At 52.2% G+C, this 21277-nt stretch overlaps 1 protein-coding gene across 1 annotated transcript in view; it reads left to right on the forward strand.

Moving 5' to 3' along the window:
- Nucleotides 1-5774, forward strand: part of LOC124719779 (nuclear polyadenylated RNA-binding protein NAB2-like) — a 120353-nt gene extending 114579 nt beyond the window's left edge. Inside the window, exon 4 of the mRNA XM_047244977.1 lies at nt 5644-5774. Within this exon, the coding sequence (XP_047100933.1) occupies nt 5644-5774 (131 nt within the window). The remainder of the gene's footprint in view (nt 1-5643) is intronic.
- The last annotated feature ends 15503 nt before the right edge of the window (nt 5775-21277 follow it).

The raw sequence follows: 21277 nt of genomic DNA on the forward strand, positions 1-21277 counted from the left end.
GACGCAGACGGACGAAGAACAGGGTCGGACGACCAGGGCGGATGGCGACGGCGACGGCGGCGGCGGCGGCGGCGGCGGCGGCTGGCGGCGACGGCGACGGCGGCGGCGGCGAGCACCGGCTGGCGGCGATGGCGGCGGCGGCGAGCACCGGCTGGCGGCGGCGGCGAGCCCTGGCAGGCGGCGACGGCGGCGGCGGCGGCGGCGGCGGCGGCGGCGGCGGCGAGGACCGGAAGGCGGCAGCTGCGGCGGCGGCGAGCACCGGCAGGCACTACGGATGGCAAGCTGACGACACAGCAGGGAACCGGCGGGGATCTTCCACGTCGAAGGTGCACCCTGAGAGTAGCCCAGGCACTGAAACTCTTCGATGAAGAAGAGAGGGAATCCAACCCTCGAATTGCCTACTACTACTTTTTTTTTTTTTTCTTTATTGTAATTTGGACACCCCATACAAGGTGGGCTGGCAGCGGAACAGTGTACTCTGCTCTTCAGCCATAAGCAGTACAATAAAAAAGAAAGGGAGACAGACAAGTAACAGAATGGCGGTTTAAAAAACAGGAGATACAATAGTTAAAAAACATGAAGCCGTTCACACTTGACGAAACAAACAAGAAAAACCGTCGGCACTGGGCACAAACACTGACGAGGTAGATGACACAAGTGAACGAAGGAGCGTGGACGGCGAAAAACACTGAGGCACAGACACGACGGCACAGACACTTAAACGAGGGCGATGATCTCCGGCGCGCGAAAGTTCACGAGGCGCGTGCGAGTCCGGGGACCTGCCAAGAGAGGAGGAGGAGGAGGAGGAGGGGGAAAGGGAAAGCGAGAGGGGAGAGCAGGGACGCCACGGGCAGGGGAAAGAGGGGGGATAGAGGAAGGGGGAGGGGAAGCCCGGAAGAAGAGGGGTGGGGGGAGGGGATGGGGGAAAAGGAAAGAGAAGGGAAGGGAAGAGAAAGGAGGGAGGGTGCCGAAGCGAAAGGACACCAGGAGGGAGGGGGGGGCAGGGTCAAAGTAGATAGGAGGGGTAGATGGAGGGGACGAGGACATCATCAGGGAGAGGGAGCTGGCGGAAAACCACCTTGGGAGAGGCTAAGGAGGGTGGAGAGATGGAGACCGGGTGGGACATGGGAGTCCAGGCGCGGCAGCGGGCGGGGGTGGGAAAGGATCGGGGAGACGAGCGGGTGAGGAGGATCGAGTTTACGGGAGGTGTATAGGATTCGTATCCTTTCGAGGAAGAGGAGGAGGTGGGGGAAGGGGATAAGGTCATACAGGATCCGCGTGGGGGAAGGGAGACGGATGCGATAGGCAAGGCGGAGAGCATGGCGTTCAAGGATTTGGAGGGATTTATAAAAGGAAGGGGGGGCGGAGATCCAGGCTGGATGGGCGTAACAGAGGATAGGGCGGATGAGGGACTTATAGGTGTGGAGGATGGTGGAGGGGTCCAGACCCCACGTTCGGCCGGAAAGGAGCTTGAGGAGACGGAGTCGGGAACGTGCCTTGGCTTGGATTGTCTGGAGATGGGGAGTCCAGGAGAGGCGACGGTCGAGGGTGACTCCAAGGTACTTAAGGGTGGGGGTGAGAGCGATGGGACGGCCATAAACGGTGAGATAGAAATCAAGGAGGCGGAAGGAGGGAGTGGTTTTGCCTACAATGATCGCCTGGGTTTTGGAAGGATTGACCTTGAGCAACCACTGGTTGCACCAAGCGGTGAACCGGTCAAGATGGGATTGGAGAAGGTGTTGGGAGCGTCGCAGGGTGGGGGCAAGGGCAAGGAAGGCGGTGTCATCGGCAAACTGGAGAAGGTGGACGGGGGGTGACGGCGGCGGCATGTCCGCCGTGTACAACAAGTACAGAAGGGGGGAGAGGACGGAGCCTTGGGGCACACCGGCGGAGGGGAAAAAGGTGTAGGAATCGGTGTTATGGATGGTGACATGGGAAGGACGGCGGGAGAGAAAGGAACCGATCAGACGAACGTAGTTAATGGGAAGGGCGAAGGTTTGGAGCTTGAAGAGGAGACCGGAATGCCATACGCGGTCATATGCGCGTTCGAGGTCAAGAGAGAGGAAGATTGCGGAGCGACGGGAATTGAGCTGTTCGGAAAGGAGATGAGTGAGGTGAAGGAGAAGATCGTCGGAAGAGAAGGACGGCCGAAAGCCACACTGGGTAACGGGGAGGAGGCGGTGCTGGCGGAGATGCTGGTGGATGCGGCGGGTGAGGATAGATTCCAGGACCTTGCTGAAGACCGAGGTAAGGCTGATGGGACGGTAGGAGGAGACGGCGGACGGCGGTTTCCCAGGTTTGAGGAACATGACGATACGGGAGGTTTTCCACAGGTCGGGGTAGTAACCGGTGGACAGGACTACATTGTAGAGCCTGGCCAGGGTGGAGAGAAAAGAGACAGGAGCTTCACGAAGGTGACGGTAGGTGACACGATCGTGACCAGGAGCGGTGTTGCGTTTGGTGCGGAGTGTAGTGATGAGATCCTGTGTGGTGATGGGGGCATTAAGGTCCGTGTGTGGAATGTTGTTCAAGTACTGGAAACCAGGAGCGAGGGGAGGGACAGAGGTGTCAGTTCGATCGCGGATATCTGGGAAGAGGGAGTAATCGAACTGGGGATCATCAGGGATGGAAAACACATCGGACAGGTAGGAGGCAAAGTGATTGGCCTTACTAACGGTGTCAGGGAAGGGGTGATCATCGTGGAGAAGAGGATAGTAGGGGGAGGGTTTAGTTCCGGTAAAGCGACGGAAGGCGGTCCAGAACTTGGACGAGTTTATAGGGAGGGTAGCATTTAAACGGGTGCATGTCTGTCGCCAGTCCCGGCGTTTCTTGGCCGCGAGCAAATTTCGAATGTGTCGCTGGAGTTGCCGGTGGCGTCGTAGGGTGTCCGGGTCACGCGTGCGGAGGAAGGCACGGTAGAGACGACGGGATTCACGGAGGAGGAGGACGGCCTGTGGTGGTAAGGTAGGACGGTGGGGGTGGATGGCAACAGTAGGGACGTGGGCCTCCACGGCCTCAGACAAGGTCTGCTGGAGAAAAGGAGGCGGCATGGGTGACATCATCGGGACGGCGGTAGGCGAGAGGGTGGCTATCGACCTGAGTGGAGAGGGTATCCCGGTAGGCATTCCAGTTGGCACGGGAATAGTCATGGATGTACTTAGGGGGAGGGTCATGACGAGGGTCGGGGCGGGGGCGACGGCCGTCTGAAACGGTGAGGAGGACAGGGAGATGGTCGCTACCAAGAGGCTCCAGGACATCCACCGTAATGCGACCAAGGAGGTTGGGGGAGGAGAGGATAACATCAGGAGTGGAGTTGGATTCGGGACGAGTGTGCTGGGGGATGGGGATGAGGTCGCCTTGAAGGGAGGAGAGGAACCGATGCCACCGCGGTAACTGGGCAGCGGAGCGACTATGGATGTTGAGGTCGGCGGCGATCACATAGGAGGAGAAGGTACGGTCGATGTGGGAGAGGAAGTCGAAAGGAAGAGGGGCGTTGGGGCGGACATAGATGGTGGCACAGGTAATGGTAAGGCCGGGGAAGAAGAGACTAAGGATCAGGTGTTCGGTGGGGTCGGGAAGGAGAGGCTGGAGCCGAACGGGGATCTGGCGGTGGTGGCCAATGGCAACTCCGCCACGCGCAACTGGGAGGGGATTATCGGAGCGGTGGAGGAGATAGGGGGAGGTGTGGATGGAGTGGTGGGGTTGGAGGAAGGTTTCATTGAGGAGGAAGGCATCCACACGGTGGGTAGCAAGGGTGTGCAGGAAGAGGTTCTTGTTGGCGGGAAGGGAGCGGATATTGTTGAAAAGGATACGATGCTGTCGCGCCATGATAAGGACTTATACGAGGGTGTCAAGGCGGGAGAAGGTGAAATGGGCCTGGTTATTGGAAAAGGTGGCGTACATTTTAAGGTGGAATATGGAACGGGCGGCGAGGGAGATCTGTTGTAAGGTGTGGGGGCGCTGAAAGGGATGGACGTTTTGGAGGACAATGGTGAGGAACCTGATGATGTCCTCAACAGTGGGGGGGGACGAAGGGAATTGCCAGGAGGGGTGGGGGCGTCCAGGGGACGGACAGGTACGGTGAGTTCAGGAGTGGTGGGAGGGGGTCGGGCTTTACACTTTTGGGAGTAGGTGGGGTGGGGGAGGCTGCAGGTATTACAGGAGGGAGGGGATTGGAGGTTGGGGCACTGCCGGAGGAAGTGCGCTTGCTGACAATGCGGGCAGGTGGGGGCCTCGCGGCACTCTGCTGTTGGATGTGCATTGTAGCGCAGACATCTCTGGCAGTGCAGGGATTGAGGGGGGGAACGGGAGGGGTCGACCTTGTACCGCTGATTGAAGAGGAGGGTACCCTCCTTCAGGAGACGGTCAATGGAGGGGGCGTCCTCGGAGAAAACTCGCATAAGGCGGGTGGGGCCAGTCGCGTTGAAAATGCGGCGGACTGCCCGCACCTCCAGGGTGGGATGGGCCTTCAGCTCCGCCAGCACCTCCTCCTCCGTGATCGACGGGCTAAGCCGAGTGATCACGGCGGTGAGGGTCGGCGGGCGACGCGGGTGCTGGGGTTGGCGGGTAGGAGATGGGGAGGGAGCAGGGGTGAGGGAGGCGTGAGGACCAAAACGGGTGATGGGGAGGCGGGAGAGGATGTCAGTATGGAGGGTTGGGTTGGGGGAGGAGATAAGAACAGAATCCCGTCTGGGAGTAAGGAGAGAGATGGGGGCGCCAGGGAAATGTTGGCGGAGGAGGAGGGAGAGATTCCGGCCCTCGAGGAAGGAAGGATCGGGACGGGACAGGAGATATTTGTAGAGACCGGGTGGGGGGGAGGAGGAGGAGGAGGAGGAGGAGGAGGAGGGAGCGGGGCCTGGTGGGGAGACGTCCATGGCATTTTGGGGTGGGGATGGGCGGCGGGGTGGAGCCTTTTTAGGAGCAGAGGAAGTGGAGGCGCCACTAGGGCGTTTGACAGCGGCAGATGGTCGGGTGGTGACAGGAGGGACGGGAACGATGGGGAGGTGGTGGGAAGGGACAGGTCCCGGCACGGACGCAGCAGTCGGCGCCGGAGATAGTGACTGTGACGGTGCAGGCGAATGTGGCAGTGATGGTGATGGTGACGATGATGACGGTGGTGGCGGTGGCGGCGGTGATGGCGATGGCGACGGGGAGAGCTGGGCGTGGGCAGTGGCCCGGCGGGCCACCACCCTAGCCGGAGCTGCAGTGACAGGCTGGGGGAGTGGGGGGAAAGGATCAGAACGAGAGGAAGATGCGGGAGAGGGGGCGACAAAGAGCGAGGGCGAAGGGATAGAGAGGAGGGGAGGGATGGAAGGAGGGGGGTGGGACTGGGCACACCAAGTGATAGTGGTGGAGGCGGCGGAAGGGGACGTATACACGATGGCGGTGGTGGTAGTAGTGACGGTGGTGGTTGGGGCGGACATGATGACAAGAAGAAGAAAGAAAAAACACAGCACTAAAAGGACAGGACACACACTGGGAGACGACGGACGGCGACGGCGACGGCGACGGCGACGGCGACGGCGACGGCGACGGCGACGGCGAGAGGCAGGGACGCTGCTGCCGCGGACGGTGCCGGGGCGGCGGCGGCGGCTGCTGCTGCTGCTGCTGCTGCTGCTGGCTGGACTGCTGCTGCCACCGGAGGGCTGGCTGGCTGGCTGGCTGGCTGTCTGGCTGGCTGCGGGACCAGTGCTGCAGGCCGGGACCGGGAACTGCTGCTGCTGCTGCTGCTGCTGCTGCTGGCTGGCTGGCTGGCTGGCACCTGGAACCCCTAGCACTTCGATTAGCGCGAAAATGGCACTATCGAAGGGCGGTAACCTTGCGGTGTACCGCCGGAGATGCCTACTACTACTTTTTTTTTTTTTTTTTTTTCTTTATTGTTATTTTCAAACCCGTACAAACAGGCAGGCTGTCAGCAGCATGGTACGCCGCTCTTCAGCCGTAGAGGAGATAAAGATAGAACAGAAAGAATACACAAATGTGACATAACGGTGGGTAATAAAACAGTAGACACATAAAGACAAACACGGAGCCGTTCACACTTGACGAAAATTCACTACAAACTGTTGTCACGACGCACTAACACTGAAGATGGCGATGGCACAGGTGAACGATGGAGTATGACGGGAACACTGAACACGAAACACGACGGCACTCACGAGACACTGATGGCGACGAACTCCGGCGCGCGAATGTCCACTCAGCGTGTACGAGTCCGGGGACCTGCCAAGAGAGGAGGTGGAGGAGGAGGAAGGGGAAATGGGAGAGGGGAGAGCAGAGATGCCATGGGCAAAGGAGAGAGGGGGAGGGAGGTAGGGGGAGTGAAGCCCGGAGGAGAGGGTAGGAGGGAGGGGGGAAAGGAAAGAGAAGGGAAGGGAAAAGGGGGGGAGGGAGGGTGCCTGAAGGAAAGGACACAGGAGGGGGGGGAGGATCAAAGTTGATAGGAGGGGTAGATGCAGGGGAGGAGGACATCATCAGGGAGGGGGAGCTGGCGGAAGCCACCTTGGGAGAGGGTAAGGAGGGTAGAGAGATGGAGACCGGGTGGGACATGGGAGTACAGGCGCGGCAGCGGGCGGGGGTGGGAGAGGACCGGGGAGACGAGCGGGTGAGGTGGATCGAGTTTACGGGAGGTGTATAGGATTCGTATCCTTTCGAGGAAGAGGAGGAGGTGGGGGAAGGGGATAAGGTCATACACGATCCGCGTGGGGGAAGGGAGACGGATGCGATAGGCAAGGCGGAGAGCATGGCGTTCAAGGATTTGGAGGGATTTATAAAAGGAAGGGGGGGCGGAGATCCAGGCTGGATGGGGCGTAACAGAGGATAGGGCGGATAAGGGACTTATAGGTGTGGAGGATGGTGGAGGGGTCCAGACCCCACGTCCGGCCGGAAAGGAGTTTGAGGAGACGGAGTCGGGAACGTGCCTTGGCTTGGATTGACTGGAGATGGGGAGTCCAGTAGAGGCGACGGTCGAGGGTGACGCCAAGGTACTTAAGGGTGGGGGTGAGAGCGATGGGACGGCCATAAACGGTGAGATAGAAATCAAGGAGGCGGAAGGAGGGAGTGGTTTTGCCTACAATGATCGCCTGGGTTTTGGAAGGATTGACCTTGAGCAACCACTGGTTGCACCAAGCGGTGAACCGGTCAAGATGGGATTGGAAAAGGCGTTGAGAGCGTTGCAGGGTGGGGGCAAGGGCAAGGAAGGCGGTGTCATCGGCAAACTGGAGAAGGTGGACGGGGGGTGACGGCGGCGGCATATCCGCCGTGTACAAAAGGTACAGAAGGGGGGAGAGGACGGAGCCTTGGGGCACACCGGCGGAGGGGAAAAAGGTGTAGGAATCGGTATTATGGATGGTGACATGGGAAGGACGGCGGGAGAGAAAGGAACCGATCAGACGAACGTAGTTAATGGGAAGGGCGAAGGTTTGGAGCTTGAAGAGGAGACCGGAATGCCATACGCGGTCATATGCGCGTTCGAGGTCAAGAGAGAGGAAGATTGCGGAGCGACGGGAATTGAGCTGTTCGGAAAGGAGATGAGTGAGGTGAAGGAGAAGATCGTCGGAAGAGAAGGACGGCCGAAAGCCACACTGGGTAACGGGGAGGAGGCGGTGCTGGCGGAGATGCTGGTGGACGCGGCGGGTGAGGATAGATTCCAGGACCTTGCTGAAGACCGAGGTAAGGCTGATGGGACGGTAGGAGGAGACGGCGGACGGCGGTTTGCCAGGTTTGAGGAACATGAGGATACGGGAGGTTTTCCACAGGTCGGGGTAGTAACCGGTGGACAGGACTACATTGTAGAGCCTGGCCAGGGTGGAGAGAAAAGAGACAGGAGCTTCACGAAGGTGACGGTAGGTAACACGATCGTGACCAGGAGCGGTGTTGCGTTTGGTGCGGAGTGTATTGATGAGATCCTGTGTGGTGATGGGGGCATTAAGGTCCGTGTGTGGAATGTTGTCCAAGTACTGGAAACCAGGAGCGAGGGGAGGGACAGAGGTGTCAGTTCGATCGCGGATATCTGGGAAGAGGGAGTAATCGAACTGGGGATCATCAGGGATGGAAAACACATCGGACAGGTAGAAGGCAAAGTGATTGGCCTTACTAACGGCGTCAGGGAAGGGGTGATCATCGTGGAGAAGAGGATAGTAGGGGGAGGGTTTAGTTCCGGTAAGGCGACGGAAGGCGGTCCAGAACTTGGACGAGTTTATAGGGAGGGTAGCATTTAAACGGGTGCATGTCTGTCGCCACTCCCGGCATTTCTTGGCCGCGAGCAAATTTCGAATGTGTCGCTGGAGTTGCCGGTGGCGTCGTAGGGTGTCCGGGTCACACGTGCGGAGGAAGGCACGGTAGAGACGACGGGATTCACGGAGGAGGAGGACGGCCTGTGGTGGTAAGGTAGGACGGTGGGGGTGGATGGCAACAGTAGGGACGTGGGCCTCCACGGCCTCAGACAAGGTCTGCTGGAGAAAGGAGGCGGCATGGGTGACATCATCGGGACGGCGGTAGGCGAGAGGGTGCCTATCGACCTGAGTGGAGAGGGTATCCCGGTAGGCATTCCAGTTGGCACGGGAATAGTCATGGATGTACTTAGGGGGAGGGTCATGACGAGGGTCGGGGCGGGGGCGACGGCCGTCTGAAACGGTGAGGAGGACAGGGAGATGGTCGCTACCAAGAGGCTCCAGGACATCCACCGTAATGCGACCAAGGAGGTTGGGGGAGGAGAGGATAACATCGGGAGTGGAGTTGGATTCGGGACGAGTGTGCTGGGGGATGGGGATGAGGTCGCCTTGAAGGGAGGAGAGGAACCGATGCCACCGCGGTAACTGGGCAGCGGAGCGACTATGGATGTTGAGGTCGGCGGCGATCACATAGGAGGAGAAGGTACGGTCGATGTGGGAGAGGAAGTCGAAAGGAAGAGGGGCGTTGGGGCGGACATAGATGGTGGCACAGGTAATGGTAAGGCCGGGGAAGAAGAGACTAAGGATCAGGTGTTCGGTGGGGTCGGGAAGGAGAGGCTGGAGCCGAACGGGGATCTGGCGGTGGTGGCCAATGGCAACTCCGCCACGCGCAACTGGGAGGGGATTATCGCAGCGGTGGAGGAGATAGGGGGAGGTGTGGATGGAGTGGTGGGGTTGGAGGAAGGTTTCATTGAGGAGGAAGGCATCCACACGGTGGGTAGCAAGGGTGTGCAGGAAGAGGTTCTTGTTGACGGGAAGGGAGCGGATATTGTTGAAAAGGATACGATGCTGTCGCGCCATGATAAGGACTGATACGAGGGTGTCAAGGCGGGAGAAGGTGAAATGGGCCTGGTTATTGGAAAAGGTGGCGTACATTTTAAGGTGGAATATGGAACGGGCGGCGAGGGAGATCTGTTGTAAGGTGTGGGGGCGCTGAAACGGATGGACGTTTTGGAGGACAATGGTGAGGAACCTGATGATGTCCTCAGCAGTGGGGGGGGGGGGGGGGGGACGAAGGGAATTGCCAGGAGGGGTGGGGGCGTCCAGGGGACGGACAGGTACGGTGAGTTCAGGAGTGGTGGGAGGGGGTCGGGCTTTACACTTTTGGGAGTAGGTGGGGTGGGGGAGGCTGCAGGTATTACAGGAGGGAGGGGATTGGAGGTTGGGGCACTGCCGGAGGAAGTGCGCTTGCCGACAATGCGGGCAGGTGGGGGCCTCGCGGCACTCTGCTGTTGGATGTGCATTGTAGCGCAGACATCTCTGGCAGCGCAGGGATTGAGGGGGGGAACGGGAGGGATCGACCTTGTACCGCTGATTGAAGAGGAGGGCACCCTCCTTCAGGAGACGGTCAATGGGGGGGGCGTCCTCGGAGAAAACCCGCATAAGGCGGGTGGGGCCAGTCGCGTTGAAAATGCGGCGGACTGCCCGCACCTCCAGGGTGGGATGGGCCTTCAGCTCCGCCAGCACCTCCTCCTCCGTGATCGACGGGCTAAGCCGAGTGATCACGGCGGTGAGGGTCGGCGGGCGACGCGGGGGTTGGGGTTGGCGGGTAGGAGATGGGGAGGGAGCAGGGGTGAGGGAGGCGTGAGGACCAAAACGGGTGATGGGGAGGCGGGAGAGGATGTCAGTATGGAGGGTTGGGCTGGGGGAGGAGATAAGAACAGAATCCCGTCTGGGAGTACGGAGAGAGATGGGGGCGCCAGGGAAATGTTGGCGGAGGAGGAGGGAGAGATTCCGGGCCTCGAGGAAGAAAGGATCGGGACGGGACAGGAGATATTTGTAGAGACCGGGTGGGGGGGAGGAGGAGGAGGAGGAGGAGGAGGAGGAGGAGGGAGCGGGGCCTGGTGGGGAGACGTCCATGGCATTTTGGGGTGGGGATGGGGGGCAGGGTGGAGCCTTTTTAGGAGCAGAGGAAGTGGAGGCGCCACTAGGGCGTTTGACAGCGGCAGATGGGCGGGTGGTGACAGGAGGGACGGGAACGATGGGGAGGTGGTGGGAAGGGACAGGTCCCGGCACGGACGCAGCAGTCGGCGCCGGAGATAGTGACTGTGACGGTGCAGGCGAATGTGGCAGTGATGGTGATGGTGACGATGATGACGGTGGTGGCGGTGGCGGCGGTGATGGCGATGGCGACGGGGAGAGCTGGGCGTGGGCAGTGGCCCGGCGGGCCACCACCCTAGCCGGAGCTGCAGTGACAGGCTGGGGGAGTGGGGGGAAAGGATCAGAACGAGAGGAAGATGCGGGAGAGGGGGCGACAAAGAGCGAGGGCGAAGGGATAGAGAAGAGGGGAGGGATGGAAGGAGGGGGGTGGGACTGGGCACACCAAGTGATAGTGGTGGAGGCGGCGGAAGGGGACGTATACACGATTGCGGTGGTGGTAGTAGTGACGGTGGTGGTGGGGGCGGACATGATGACAAGAAGAAGAAAGAAAAAACACAGCACTAAAAGGACAGGACACACACTGGGAGACGACGGACGGCGACGGCGACGGCGACGGCGACGGCGACGGCGACGGCGAGAGGCAGGGACGCTGCTGCCGCGGACGGTGCCGGGGCGGCGGCGGCTGCTGCTGCTGCTGCTGCTGCTGCTGGCTGGACTGCTGCTGCCACCGGAGGGCTGGCTGGCTGGCTGGCTGGCTGGCTGGCTGGCTGGCTGGCTGGCTGGCTGCGGGACCACTGCTGCAGGCCGGGACCGGGAACTGCTGCTGCTGCTGCTGCTTGCTGGCTGGCTGGCTGGCTGGCTGGCACCTGGAACCCCTAGCACTTCGATTAGCGCGAAAATGGCACTATCGAAGGGCGGTAACCTTGCGGTGTACCGCCGGAGATGCCTACTACTACTTGCGATTGCATTTATATATAGCATTTGCCATAAATAGTAGGAACGGGTATGAAGCCATCGTCAGGAACTATTCAGTCTAATTCTCACTCACATGATTATCATTAAAGAATAAATATATTTTTTTTATAGAATAAGCTTTCCTTAAACGAATCGTCCACGGAGATCCAAACAGGAGCCGTAAACCCGACTTTTACGTTCGGCAGGTATTGAAGAACGGCCCCGCTCCTGCCGTCATCAACAGATGTCAGCACAGTAGCCACTCTTGCAATTGCTGCAGTGCCGATTCTTTCTCCCTTCAGTTTTGACGCCAGTTTAGAAGAAAGAGCTTGTTTAATGTTTTAATGTCTGAACATGTTCGCCAGATAAAGATAACAGACTACCGCCGTATGTATTAAGGCAGTTCCCAGCAATTGCGTGACAAACGCTTTCTGCTATGATGCAGCTGCTTCAGGAAATGGCGTTGTCACCCGGAAGTGGCAAACTCCTGTATCCTGATGTTCTCCAAACCGAACAAACCTCCATCTGATGCCTCTTCCTACCGTCCTATGTGTCTCACATCAGTGTTCAGCAAACTCTTGGAATCCATCCTTACCCGGCGCATCCATCACCACCTCCCCCAAAACCACCTCCACCCTGACACCCAATGTGGCTTTCGACCTTCCTTCTCCGCCGATGACCAACTCCTCCACCTCACTCATCTAATCTCCCTCCAGCTTAACTCCCGTCGCTCCACCATTTTTGTCTCCTTCGACCTCGAAAAGGCCTATGACCGTGTCTGGCATCCCTGTCTCCTGTTTAAACTCCAAACCTACCCCCTTCCTGTCAACTACATCTGTCTGATGGCCTCCTTCCTCTCCTGCCGCCCCTCCTATGTTACCATCCATAATCCCAATTCCCGCACCTTCTACCCCTCTGCCAATGTGCCCCAGGGTTCTGTCCTCTCCCCTCCCCTACACCTCCTGTACACGGCAGATATGCCCCAACCCCCCCTCCAGTACACCTCTTGAAATGTGACAATGACACCACATTCCTCGCGCTCGCTCCTACCATCCTACAGTCCCAATGCCTTCTCCAGAATCACCTTGTCCTTTTTGCCGCATGGTGTAACCAGTGGCTCCAGAATATCAACCCTTCCGAGACCCAGGGAATCATCGTAGGTCATACCACTCGTTCCTTCCGGCTCCTGGATTTCTCCCTTACCATCTGCGCCTGTCCTTTCCGCCTCACCCCCACCCTCACCTACCTTGGCCTCACAATTGACCGTCACCTCACCTGGATCCCTCATCTCCGCTCCTTCCAATCCAAAGCCCACAACCGCCACCCACTCCTCAAACTCCCCTCTTTCCGGACATGGGGGTTGCACCCCTCTACCATCCTCCACACTTACAAATCCTTAATCCGTCCCATCCTCTGTTATGCCAGTCCCACCTGGATATCTGCTCCCCCCAAATTCTATAAGTCCCTACAGATCCTTGAGCGTCATGTACTCCGCCTCGCCTTCCGTATACGCCACCCATCCCCCACACGGATCCTCTATGACCTCATTCCTTTCCCCCATCTGCTCGTATTCCTCAAACATATCCGCATACTCTACACCTACCGCCGCCTTGATCCCCCTCACCCCCTGGTTGCTCCTCTCCTCTCCCATCCCCGCCCCCTGCCACCTCGTTACTGTTGTGTGCCCCTACCCTCCATCTCTACACCCTTCATCTCCTTTCCAAAGGTGGCTTCCATCAACTCCCCCTCAATGATGATGCCCTCTCTCCTGCCATTTATCCCTCCTATCAATTCTGATCCTCACCCCCTCCTTACCTCCGTCCTTTTCCTGGGCTCCCTCTCCCCCCTTCCATCCTCTTTTTTTTTCCCACCTACCATCTCTCCGCCTCCCTTCTCTCCCCTGAGTCCTTTTGTATTTCCATCCTCTGCCTTTTCCCATTCCCTCTCGCGTCTGCCCTGCCCCTTATGAGTCCTCTCCCTCGTTTGGTTCCTCCCCCTTTCGTTTTTCCTCTCCTCCCTCCTTGTTTTACCCCCCCCCCCTCCATCTGTCCAGTTCCCCCCTGCCCCCCCCCCCCCCAAATGCCCTCGGTTATGGTGTGTTATCTTTGTGCCGATATTTTAGTGCAGCGTTTACAGTGAGTATTCAGTGTTGTGTGTCTTTTCCGAAGTGTTGCGAACGGACATCATACTTTCGCTGGGTGTGGTTTTTATATCTCTTGCGAACAGAAACCAGACTGTGGCCGTGTTTTTTAATTGTCTGTCTACTATGTTACCTGTTTGCTTCCTGTGTGTTTTATTAGCCTTGCCAACGGTTTGCTTTATGTTTTAGCTTTCCACAATTTTCCACCGTTTTACAATTTAGTCACCGTTTTATCCCCTGCTTTTATTGTTTTTTATCTTCTTCTTACGTTTTAAAAAGTCTGTAGGCTGCAGAGCAGCGTACTAAGCTGCTGCCAGCCCGCCCCCTTAGGGGGGAATCGAAATTCAATAAAGGAAAGAAAAAAGGAATGGAAGTGGCAGACGCTAGCGGTAGACATGGCGTTAGGGATATGGAGTTCGTCATAAGAATAAACCTGGTGTAAGAAAACACAATCGCGATGATAGGTCAGAAGCACTAGCAGACGTACACTGGTGTTATTACGTTCTTGGAAGTAGGTCCTACTTATGTATTATTATTATTATTATTATTAAGCATTACAATCCATGAAGGCTTTTTGCTGCAGAATGGACAATGTTGAACCACTTTGCTCTGTCTTTACAAGTAATTTGCCACTGTCTGTCATGTCCTAGTTTTCTGAGATCGTCTTGAATATTGTCCAAGTATCTCATGCGTGGGCGTCCAAGAGGTCGTCTTCCGGTGGGAATCTCTTCAGTCACTTTCTTGATGGTCCTGTTTGGTGGTGCTCTGATGACATGCCCTATCCATTTCAGTCTTTTGGCTTTAATTTTGGCCACTATATCGGAGTCTTTATATAATTTGTAAATTTCATTGTTATTTAGCAATCTCCATTCATCACTGATCCTATCTCTTATGGGTCCAAATATTTTTCTCAAAATTTTTCGTTCAAATACTCTTAATCTGTTTTCCTCTTTTTTTGTGAGAGTCCAGGTTTCAGATCCATAGATGAGTACTGGTATAATCAATGATTTGTATACTTGTAGTTTGGTGTTCCTAGAAATTAACTTGCTTTTGAAAACTGTCAAGAGACTATAGTAGCATTTGTTAGCCTTCTGAATTCGTGATTCTATTTCAATTTTTATGGAGTTGTCAGAGGTTACTATTGTACCAAGGTAATTAAATTATGTTCTTATGTATTAGCTACATTAAATAAAACTTTATGATGTTCAAATCTATTAAGAGCCACCAAGCTTTTTCTTAATAACGCTTTAGCTACGTATTTTAATTTAATTTCAAAAATGCTCTACAGTCACAGCCTCTTTATTGTTGAGCTCTGATTGTCGCGCTGTTAATACGCGGAATGAAAATACCTGAGGTTGCAGACTGTTCCATAGTGAAACAGGGTTAAAAAAAGGGCCGAAAAATAGATTGTTCTTAATGTTTTTCATAAGTTTACAGAGGTAATCGGCTTTGAACTTTTCTGAGGGACTGTATTGGACACAGTGCCGTTACGCATCTAAACTGCAGGTTTCGCTGAATCGGTAGCCTGCTGTGGGCGGTGGTTCCCTGGTTACAATTTCCACATAGTCATTTTTTTTCTCATTCAATTTGAAATAGCTACATCTCGTAATTGTAGAACTCATCATAAATTTTTAAGAATAATGTACGAATTCTTGTTTCTAATTACATATTGCATGCGAAATTCCCGTTTTTATTGGGTATATAAATTCTGAATTATCGATTTTTATGAATGACTGTTAACAAAAGTTGCTTAAATTAAGAAAACATAACAATATAAGTTTTAATACAAAAATGAAAAACCAAACACTCTTTATTTGAACTATCTTCGTCGTTTTATACCATAGATGTAGATAAGCCTCGTAGAAACATGAAAACAATTCTTTTCACAGCATCGAGCATGGCATACAAATTCTGCATTTTTACATTTGCCACTGTACCATTACAATAGGAACTCAGCAGAACTGATCTGCTGCCAAATTAAGGGAATTGGCCCAAGAAATAACAAGACTTGCCAACTGCCAGACGTAGACTACTGGTACAAACGCACGCAGCTTTTTCACACGTCACGCCGAACGCTGGCGGGATACAGAACGGCTCGTCAAAAAAGGGGAAAATGGGGCGGCTGGTTGGCTTCGTGTATTCTGATGTCGATATGGTCGTTATCAACGTAGCAGGTGACACTTCCAGAACTGAAATGTATTTCTCCGACTCCGATAACGCAGGAGCTACGAGTTAACCAGATGACTGACTGTAATAAATACATTAGTGGCTTCAGTGTTCAACAGTACGCTGAAATCCCTGCAGTATGCTTTTACTTTACACACAGCTCGCTATGTTTAAGTTGGAAATTTTCATCACTCTTGTTTGTAATTAGAACACCATGTCAGGTGACAACAATTTTTGCATTTCATGCTTTCCGTCTGGTCACTGAAGAAATGAGCGGTAGTGGTGGAGTTTCTCCAAATATAGTTTCATTCTCTTTAAAAATTAAATGACATTCGAAGCTGTCTTGTTTCTTTCCTCGTCTCTTTTTACATCCGAACTGCAACTGTTCACATCAATGCAGGTAAGTTGGACCGCTGGCTGGCCAGTGCTGTCCAAGTTTGATGCTCCGGTATAGCTGTTGTCCCGCATTATCGCTCCCTCTGTGTGCGTCACTATATGCAGATGTCATCATTTGGGAGACTTGTTGGGCTAAAAGAAGGCAGATGGAGTAATAGACGAATCGCTCGACATCTGAGGGGGAGTGATGCCACTATTTTCCTATGTTAGCAGGGATGGGTAAACAGTGGCCAAACATAGCATCAAGAAGGAAGTGCTTGACCTCGGGAGATGACAGAACGTGAGGTCGGAGCAGTCATCAGAGAGACACTCAGAGAGCCGGATTCATCATTATTGTCGAGCTGACGTGCAACTGGTACTTCATTTACTGCAGGGACCATTAACAGGCGGCTCACAGAAAGGGGCTGTGTTCACGTCGCCCCTGTCCAGCATCAAGCTCGTATTCAGTGGTGTCAGGCACATTCGGCCTGGAATCCCATTGAGTCGAGTAGAATTGTCTTCAGTGATGAGTCCCACTTCGAACTGAGCCCCGAATACCAACAAACACTTGTCCTGAGATGCTGCAGACAGTGGTGGGATATCAAACAGACAGTCCCGCCATACGGGAGGACAATCAGGTGTTATCGTCTGGGGTGCTACTACATTTCCCAGTAAGACCTCTTTAGTTGACTTCTGTGGAACCCTTACAGCGCAGCGGTAAGTCGACGATATTCTATGCCCCGTTTTGTTGCCACACCATGGCCTGGTCATACTTTTCAGCAGGATAATGCCCGACGGCAAACGACGAGAGTTTCTACTGCTTTCCATGCCCCACCTTGACCAGCAAGGTCGCCAGAGCTCTGTCAACGTTTCGAGCACTATTAGCAGGGCCCTTCTGTCGGTATGATGCATTGATGATCTAACACGCAAGTTCCACATAATTTGGAAAGTCATTCGTCAGTAAGACATCCAACAACTCAATCAACCAATGACAAGTCGAATAACTGCTTGCATAAGGGGCAGAGGTGGACCGTCGAATCATTGGCTTGCTCAGTTTACAGAGCTCTTTCTCTTGAATAAATCATCTACTTTTCCTGAAATTGATATCATTTGTTTGTATGTATACGTACATTACATCCACCATTATCCGTCCCATTCTAATTCCTTCGTGGTATGTCGTTGTTTTTGTCTCAGAGTGTACACTAAATTAAGAGCAAAAAAAAAAGTGTCAACTTTTCTGTGGTGAATAACGCCACAGTGTTCTACAGCAAAATGCTATTCGAGAGCAGAGCGCAGTAGTACGTTTCTCTTAATTACAAAAAGTTATACAAATTCGGAATTACGCAAAATATGGCTACATCGAATTGGAGCGAAAGATACATTTTTCAGAGTCTGCTAGACTACATGAAGTAAATATATATTTCCCTCATAGTGGATTACTTAACATAGAAATCGTATGTAAAATTATGTGGGAAAAGAAGCAAGTGTTTTTTTTTTTTTGTAGTGCATCTAGCAACGTGATGGATTTCAGATGTAAACTTCACAAAACTAATCCACACTCAGTGCAAAATAAATTTTTTTTTTTTTTCTTCGTCCTGTCTCCGATTAATACTGCTGTCTTGTGAAGTTTATGTTATTCATAATAGAGTTGTGTAAGGGTTTTAAATTCTAAATCACATTACATTTTTATATGTAGTTTCATATCTTAGCATACTTTTACACCTGATCAGTTTCAGATGAAGCTGGGGGATCTTGTTAATAAACTATATTTCACGCCTGAGGCACTGGCGTAGTTACGGAGTTCGGTAGCAAGCACGGTGTTTTAACTTGACAGACACAATCTCTCCTCCCGCCCCCCTCGACAACCGCACAAAAAGCTGAACAAGTACTTCTGGGAGAGGTAGGGACAAATTTTTCGGAACAAGTGTTTAAGTAAACAAAATATAGTGTTTACAATTTTGTAAACAGTTATTATGAATGGATAGGAATATGTAAAACTCATTCTTGTAAATAACATAGTTTTAACTAGTTATTGATGAATCAGTACAAATAACAAGTGATCTTCTTATTGGTGGGTATGTTCAATATGTAATTTAGCGTTATTGTAACTTCTTATGTCGCAAATTTTTTATTGCTCCATCAGAATCGATATCTTTAGCACCACTATTTTGCATCGACAAAATTGTCATACTACACTGTGGTGACAAAAGTCATGGGATATCCCCTAATATCGTATCGGATCTCCGATTACACGACGTAGTGCAGCAACACGACGTGAGATGGACTCAGGAAGTCGCTGGAAGTCCCATGCAGACGTACTGAGCCTTGCTGCCTCTACAGCCATCCATAATAGTGAAAGTGTTGCTAGAGCAACATTTTGTAAACGAACTGACCTCCGAATTCTGTGCCATAGATGTTTGGTGGGAAAAATGTCGAGCGGTCTTGGCTACCAAATCATTTGCCGGAATACTTCATAATGTTCTTCTAACCAATCTCGAACAGTTCTGGCCCAGTGATATTTTTGGTAGCATGAAGTCCATGAATTAAGCCAAACGGTCTCCAAGTAGCCGAACGTAGCCATTTCCAGTTAATGATCGGTTCAGTTGAACCAGAGGATACAGTCCATTCCGTATCAACACAGCCCAAGCCATTAAGGATGCATCATCACCTTGCACAGAGCCTTGTTGACAACTTGAGTCCATGGCTTTGTGGGGTCTGCACCACAGTCAAACCCGCGGCTCTACACAAAGACTCCTGCTCTCGGTCGTTACGTGAGGGCCGTCAGCCACTGCGTTGTGCGTGATGAGGAGAACGCCTGAAACTCGATATTTTCGGCACAATCTTGAAATTGTGGAAGTCAGAACACTGGACTCCCTAACCATTTCCGAAATGGAATGCCCCACGCGTCTAGCTCCAACTACCGTTCAGAGTTCAAAGCCTGTTACTTCTGGTCGCGCGGCCATAATCATGTCGGAAACCATTTCACATGAATCACGTGTTTACAAATGACAGCTCTGCCCATGCACTGCCCTTTTATGCCGTGTGTACGCGATACTATCGGCATCTGGATATGTTAATGACTTTTGTCGTGCTTGACTCATGGTAGACCAATGATAATATTAATTAGTTTGAATTTTAAATAACTCCTTTGATGTGAACACCACTGAAACACACCAAGTTCAGAAAAACTTTAGCACCAAAATGAGGATGGGAACAGATTCGACAAATCCATATTCAAAAACGAACTATAAGAACCCTAAAGATGTCCAAAAATGGATTCTTCTTTCTGAACTTTGCCAGTTTGCAGAAATCTTCTCATGTGGGAAATTTCTGCGAGGATACGATCTTCAGAAATCTCATCATAATTGTCCACTAAACTTTTTACAGTCATTCAAAATTCCATCTCTGAGGTTTTAGCCAGATTCCTGGGTCCTAAAAGTAGGAAACGATGTGATACACTTTCCATGGTTTTGCAATGGGTATCGACTACATTACGCTTGTTGGTTCTCTTCTGCTTATATTGCTGTGCTATTTCGGATCCTTACGAGATAGGATTGACAGAGGACATCGAAAAAGTTCAAAGACAAGCTGCTCCTATTCTGTTATCGCGAAATGAGGGACAAAGTGTCATCGGTATGATATGCGAGATGGGCTGACAGTTATTAAAACCAAGTGTTTTCCTTTTCGCCGAGTGGTTTTCACTGAAATCCAAACGCCACCTTTCTCCTCTGAACCGGAAATTATTTTGTTAGCAGGAAATTATCATCTTAGTAAAATAAGATAAATCAGTGCTCGCACAAATAGATTTAAGTGTTTGTTTTTCCCGCGAGCTTTTCGAGAATGGAACGGTAGTCAAATAGTCTGAAAGTGGTTCGATCAATCTTCCGCCATGCTCTTAAATGTGAACTGCAGAGTATTCACGTAGATACAGGTGTGCTTATTTTTCAAACTACTGTCAAGTGCGTGGAAGAAGCTACTTAGCGCTGTACAACGGTTGGGAAGACTGATATCAGACACCCTCCCCTCACCCTACCCCCTTGAAATCTTGATTGTGACGACACACTGATCAGTAACGTATCCTAAGGTATACGTTAGGGTAAAAGATGATAATTCGGTTGACTTTACAAATACCTGATAAATGTGGTGGTAACATATGGACCTATAGTTAACCTTACGTTAATGTTCGTGCCATATTTAAATATACACAACACATTTTCCCTCACAAGAAGTAAAAGTGCAAAGAAAATTGATAAAATGTATATTAAATAATGGACAAGGTTCCGACGAGAATTTTGATGTGTATTACACGCTCATATATAGCAGCGATGGAGGGATATTATACTGAGAGATGGAACACGTGTCGACTACGTAACTTATGGATTGTTTTTTCAATACTACGATATACAGGTAAGCTATTTGTGTGTGTCTCCAAGTACCGCACTTAAAAGAATTCCCGACGTCAGCTTTTAACTAGTATACCTGTACATCCCACTGTTTTCGTTTCCCCATCATCAACCCTAAAACACTTAACCGAATCTTTATCAACAACATGACGGAAAATTTAGGGCTATGGAACGGTTTTGACAAAGGGACGATGGACTTTTCATTGCCTGCTTTCAGTTTGCTTTAAATTTACTTATCATTCCTTTGAAAAACGCGTAACGAGTTGAGAGACACAGCGAAGAAACAATCAGCTTGCACATTTTACAGGCGATAACATGGTATTTCGGTTGAATGAGACAAGTCACCTGGGCAGAAGCAGCGGGTGGCACACATAGCTGCCAGCACCTGTTAGTTGCCACTTGTAATTAATTAAATTGTAATATTTAATGTAACGGATCTCATAATTGCCTTATTACAGTGCTGAAGGATGCAACCCGTGAATTCGTCATCTGCGTTTCTACCTATGGCGATTCTCCAGTTTCTGTTTATTCATGCGTACCAAGTTCTTCTCTGCACCAATAGGCCCAGACCACAAAATTACACTGAGCCGTCCAAAACAATTTTTTTTTCTATTGTATTTCAATGCCCCATCTGGGGCGGGCTGGCAGCAGCGTTTGCGCTGCTCTCCAGCCAAAAGACATTAATCATACAACAGAACACATTTAAAATAACATAAAGGAGAGAATATGGCGTACATACATATAATAAGGGGGAACATCATGGAAGATAACAGAGGAAAGGGGGTCGACTGAAAAATGGAGATAAAAACCGTAACAAATTAGCGCACAGAAAACAAAACAACATGCTGGATCATAAATGTATGGACGGACCATGTAGCACATAACAATCACTGACAATGACACTATGT

This window comes from Schistocerca piceifrons, chromosome 11 (genome assembly GCF_021461385.2).
Source record: "Schistocerca piceifrons isolate TAMUIC-IGC-003096 chromosome 11, iqSchPice1.1, whole genome shotgun sequence".
NCBI lineage: Eukaryota > Metazoa > Arthropoda > Insecta > Orthoptera > Acrididae > Schistocerca > Schistocerca piceifrons.